Source organism: Epinephelus fuscoguttatus, linkage group LG6 (genome assembly GCF_011397635.1).
Source record: "Epinephelus fuscoguttatus linkage group LG6, E.fuscoguttatus.final_Chr_v1".
NCBI lineage: Eukaryota > Metazoa > Chordata > Actinopteri > Perciformes > Serranidae > Epinephelus > Epinephelus fuscoguttatus.
In genome coordinates, this window is record NC_064757.1 from 37463843 (window position 1) to 37468556 (window position 4714).

General features: G+C 42.7%; 1 protein-coding gene across 1 annotated transcript; it reads left to right on the forward strand.

Annotated features, from left to right (window-relative positions):
- The first annotated feature begins 2671 nt into the window (after window positions 1-2671).
- Window positions 2672-4714, forward strand: pebp1 (phosphatidylethanolamine binding protein 1). Its single transcript, XM_049578649.1, has 4 exons — window positions 2672-2880; window positions 3210-3319; window positions 3859-3959; window positions 4259-4714. The coding sequence occupies exons 1-4, from the start codon at window positions 2746-2748 to the stop codon at window positions 4474-4476; spliced, it is 564 nt and encodes a 187-aa protein (XP_049434606.1). The 5' UTR covers window positions 2672-2745; the 3' UTR covers window positions 4477-4714.

A 4714-nucleotide genomic window follows, 5' to 3' on the forward strand; every position in this document is an offset into this window, starting at 1 on the left:
AAAAAGTACCGAGGCAGGAACCTGGTAATGTTTAAGAGGTAATACTATACTATACTTTAGCAGATATATGGTCTAAAAGTGCAAACGGTCTAACAGTGTCCACCATTCAGCAGCCTTACTGCATCTGGGAAAAAGCTGTTTTTCAGCCTGGTTGTCCTTGCCTGGATGCTACACAGCCACCTGCCTGAGGGGAGAGGGTCAAACAGTCCGGGATGGGTGGAGTCCCTTATGATGGCACTCACTCTGTCCTTGCATTTGATGGTGTAGATGGATGACAGAGATGGCAAGCTGCAGCCAATGATCCTCTGTGCAGAGGGTGATGCAGGAAGTGAGAATGCTCTCCACCACACACCTGTAGAAGGACTTGAGGATGTCTCTCTTCAAGCTTGCCCTGTGAAGTGAAGACACACTGGTTTAGATGCAATGCAAAGGTTTTAAGAATAGGAGTTTAGCAATTCAGTTTGTCCGTGAGGGGGAGAAATACAGAAGGGATAAGTTAGTAAGGAGGCAAGGGTGTGACCGCCTAGAAGGTGCTTGTGATTGGGAAATGCAAGTAGATTTAGGGGGAAAGTTTGTTCCCCAGGAAATAGTTTGTACCAATCACAGGCCTGACATAGTGTTGTGGTCAGTGAGTCAACAGATAGTTTATTTCATTGAGCTGACAGTTCCTTGGGAAATTTCATGAAAGAAAAAAGCTTAGGTATGCAGATTTAGGAGCAGAAGCTGAACAGCTAGGATGGAAAACTAGGATTTGTCCAGTGGAAGTGGGGTGTAGGGGATTCATAGCATTCATAGTTTATCCTCTCTAGCTCCTTTAACTTTAGCTTATATTGGAGTTATGCTATGTAGCATGTGAAATAGAGTATGATGAATGTGCTAGGAAAGGTAGTATCGGCACTGTCTCTACCTGGAGCTCGCTTAAACGGAGCCTGGGTTTGTTGAAGGTGGCAGTGCTGTTTGGGCTGAGAAAGCCATGTGTAAGTAAGGTAAAGGAGGTTGTTGGGTTGGTGCGGGGAGCAGTGAGACCTAGCATTAGGGGAGTGTCTCTGGGACGCCAGAGATCACTGTCTAGCCTCCTGGAGGTGTCGTGGGACCAACTAGACAAAACATTGGTGAAAGGAGGTTCCCACCCAATGACCCCAAAGACGTGTTAGTTATCACTGCTCACTGGTCTGTATAGTTAAGTCTTGCCATAATAGCTTATCATAGGGCTTAGGAGGTTATTCACTGAGTGCTGATCCTTCCTCTAGAGTACAAACTTCTTGTGCTTATTTGAATTCAATTCACATCCACAACAATAAAACTGAATTAATTTAAGTGTGATTTAAGTTATGATAGGATGATTGTTCATTTACCCTCTGAAACCTGAATATTATTTTTTAAAAAGCATGGGAAGAAGGTAATGAGTATCAAAAGAATAAATGACACAAAAAAATCAGTAAGAAATTAAAATAAATAAAACCAAAACATTAGTTTAAAAAAAGGAGGGAAAAAAATAAAAGAAAGTTAAGAACAAACAAGCAATCAAGGAAATTACCTGGAAAACGTGTTTAAAAATTATAATAATTCTGTAACATAATGTAATGATAATTATAAATTTCATTTTCCCCTAGCTTTTAAAAAAATATTCCTCTAAATCTATTAATGTTTTTGCAATTTGTGGAACATTTCTTAACAAGTTGCTCCTTGCCTTTTCCTCCCACTTGTATGAAAGAAATCACACCAATTTGCTCAGAGGTCAAAGGTTTAATGACTTGCTACTGGTGTCTGAAAGCAGCACAAGAAAAGTGATGTTGATCTAAGTTTCAAAGGGTTAATTAAGCTAAGTCAGCATTAGTATAATCACATATAGGGATTTATGCCACAAATCCGTGTTTGTGTGTTTAAGGTCTGTGGCATGCAAATATGAAGCACTGCCATAAAGGCTGTAATAGGCATCAATCATGTAATACAAATGACTGCTATATAATACTATACTGATCACCTCTGACCTACTTTAAACCTTTAGAGGAATAGTTTTGCATCTTAATAAGACGGAAAAACACATCCCTCTGCTTTAACAGGTAAAATACGCTCAAATAAGTTAAATAATTATCCCACAGTCAGACCCCAGTTTCTAAAAATGGGATGTCTGGCAACAGAAAGTGTGTTAATGGAGCATGCGAGCTGGAGGAGGGACCAGTTCGGGGCGGAGATCTGATTGACAGGCATTTTAGCCAATCACAATTCATGTGGCAGAGATGTGACACCGCCCTCTAACGGTTACCTTCAGCATGTGCAGTTTGTGCCGTTCAAATGTAGTCACATTGCTCGGAAAAATGCCTTACACCACTCAGTACTAAATACAAGAAGCATTAATAATTTCATTTACCTCCCATTTGACTTAACGAAGCAACGTCAGCATGCATAAATACTAATATGTCATTTTTGTGGTTTAAACGGGCGACAAACTTGGTAATTATCAACCAGTGGGAACTGACATCAAAACGATTAGTTGTTATTAGCGCTACAGTGGGGAATAAACTTGTAAGCATGACTGACATCTACTTTAGTTCGTTCAGGCGTGATTCAGATTTATAAATTAAGATATTTTGTATTCAATTGCTTTAAACTGTAAGCTAAACGCGCAAATTCTCCACTAGTTTCTATATCTCCTAGTGGTACCTGAACGCAACACTTTTTGCAGTTTGTGTGTGCTTGGCAGTAGCGGTACAGTCAGCGTCTGCAGCCGGACTACAAGTCAAAATGCCCGTAGATTTGAGCCAGTGGACCGGGCCTCTTGCCCTGCTGGAGGTCGAGGAGAAGCCTGCGAAGCCTCTGACTGTTAAATACGGCTCTGTGGAAATCGACGAGCTCGGCAAAGTGCTCACGCCAACACAGGTTAGTTAGCTAACTAATGTTGGCTAGCCATGCTAACAACTCTGCTAGTTTAGCGTCGTTCCTGCGTTAGCTTAAAAGTTAGCATATTCGTAGCACAGTGCTAACACATTTCTTGTAACAAATGCTGCTTTGTAATTCATTATTGGGTGTCAGCGTGTTTGCAAACAATGGACTGGGTTACATAATGCCTTCAGCGTGTCTGCAGCTGTAATAGACGGTGAGTAGCGCCCTCACATGGGCGTTACAGCTGCTAAAGCTCGGGCATGCAACCAGCTAAACATTGGAGTGACGCACCAGTTTTAATAGTGTTCACATGTGTTCACACGCAGGTGCAAAATCGACCCACTTGCATCGAGTGGGAAGGATGTGACCCCAGTAAACTGTACACTTTGGCCCTGACCGACCCTGACGCTCCCAGCAGGGAAGAGCCCAAATTCAGGTGATAGGAGCAGCCACAGGAGGGTGGAGGGAGGTGCAGAGTGGCTGCAACATTGTGGAGGAGTAGCTGATGCATGTGCATCATCTTATGGGAAATGCAGTCCCCAAATAAAGTAAATAATATGAAAAACAAAGTTATTATATTGGCATTAAAATGCAAGTAGTGGTTGGAAGTGAAGTGGGGTTTAATCTGTCTTAAATTTATTCTGCATAGAGTAATATCACTGCATTCCAAAGAACTAAAGGGGGTCCAGTCTTGTGGTCATGGGGACACTGGCCTCTGGTGGACTCATGGGAGGATTGAATTGCAAAGCGACTGTGGCCCCATTTACCTCACTTTCCTGTTACTTCCTGTGCACTGTGCATGCACTCTGCTGATTTCAAATAGTGTCAAGATCTCAGCAGACTATATACATGCTTATTTATATTTTGCCTGGAGCTCTAAATCAAAGTGTCTGGGCTGGTTTCTTTGTGACCAAGATTATTTTCCACAAGCGTTAGACTTCATTGCAAACATGTATGTTTTGCCCTTCACTGTAGGGAGTGGCACCACTTTCTGGTGGTCAACATGAAGGGGAACGACGTGTCTTCTGGCTGTGTCATGTCCGACTACGTGGGCTCTGGTCCACCCAGTGGCACAGGTAAAAGAGAATGAAGTTTAGAGAAATACAATCAAAGAATTGAGATGAAACTCTCTTGATGAAACTTGTTCTTTTGTGAGAATACATGCAGCTTATGTCAAGATAAAATAAAACTATCCACAAGGCTGTCGTTAAATATGTCATATATCTAACTACCAGTTTAGAGTTTGGCACGTCTGCAGGCTTTGACAGTTAAGCTCACACTGTATCTGTAGCCTGGCATCAATAATTTACAGTTTACAGCTGTTGTTTGTAACACAACACAACATTTAAAAAGCCTCTGTCGTTGTCCCCCTCAGGTCTCCACAGGTACGTGTGGCTGGTGTATGAGCAGTCAGGCAGCCTGTCCTGCTCCGAGACCGTCCTCACTAACCGTTCCGGAGATGGCCGCGGCAAGTTCAAGATCCAAAGTTTCAGGCAGAAATACAACCTGGGAGCTCCAGTGGCTGGAACCTGCTACCAGGCCGAGTGGGACGACTACGTCCCCAAACTGTACAAGCAGCTGGCCGGAAAGTGAAATGAAAAGACTTGACTCGAGCGTTCAGCACTAGGAATTCACACAGAGGCTGATGGTGTGTAGGAAATTCCATTTTGCAAGAAGCAAAAAAACCCCAACGGTAACAAAGCATTTTTTGTGAGTGTGCCACTGAATAGTATTACTTTTCCCGCTGTTGCCTACCCATGCTGTGACAGGAAAAACTGCTCCTCTTGATGTCACCTGCACTCATCTGCAATAAATCGGTTTAACACTGAAA

Bases quoted from the DNA above. Each gene is read 5' to 3' on its own strand.
- pebp1 (XM_049578649.1), top strand. From the start codon at position 2,746: ATGCCCGTAGATTTGAGCCAGTGGACCGGGCCTCTTGCCCTGCTGGAG. The intron at 2,881-3,209 runs GTTAGTTAGCTA...GTTCACACGCAG, and splicing joins AAGTGCTCACGCCAACACAG to GTGCAAAATCGACCCACTTG. The intron at 3,320-3,858 runs GTGATAGGAGCA...CCTTCACTGTAG, and splicing joins AGGGAAGAGCCCAAATTCAG to GGAGTGGCACCACTTTCTGG.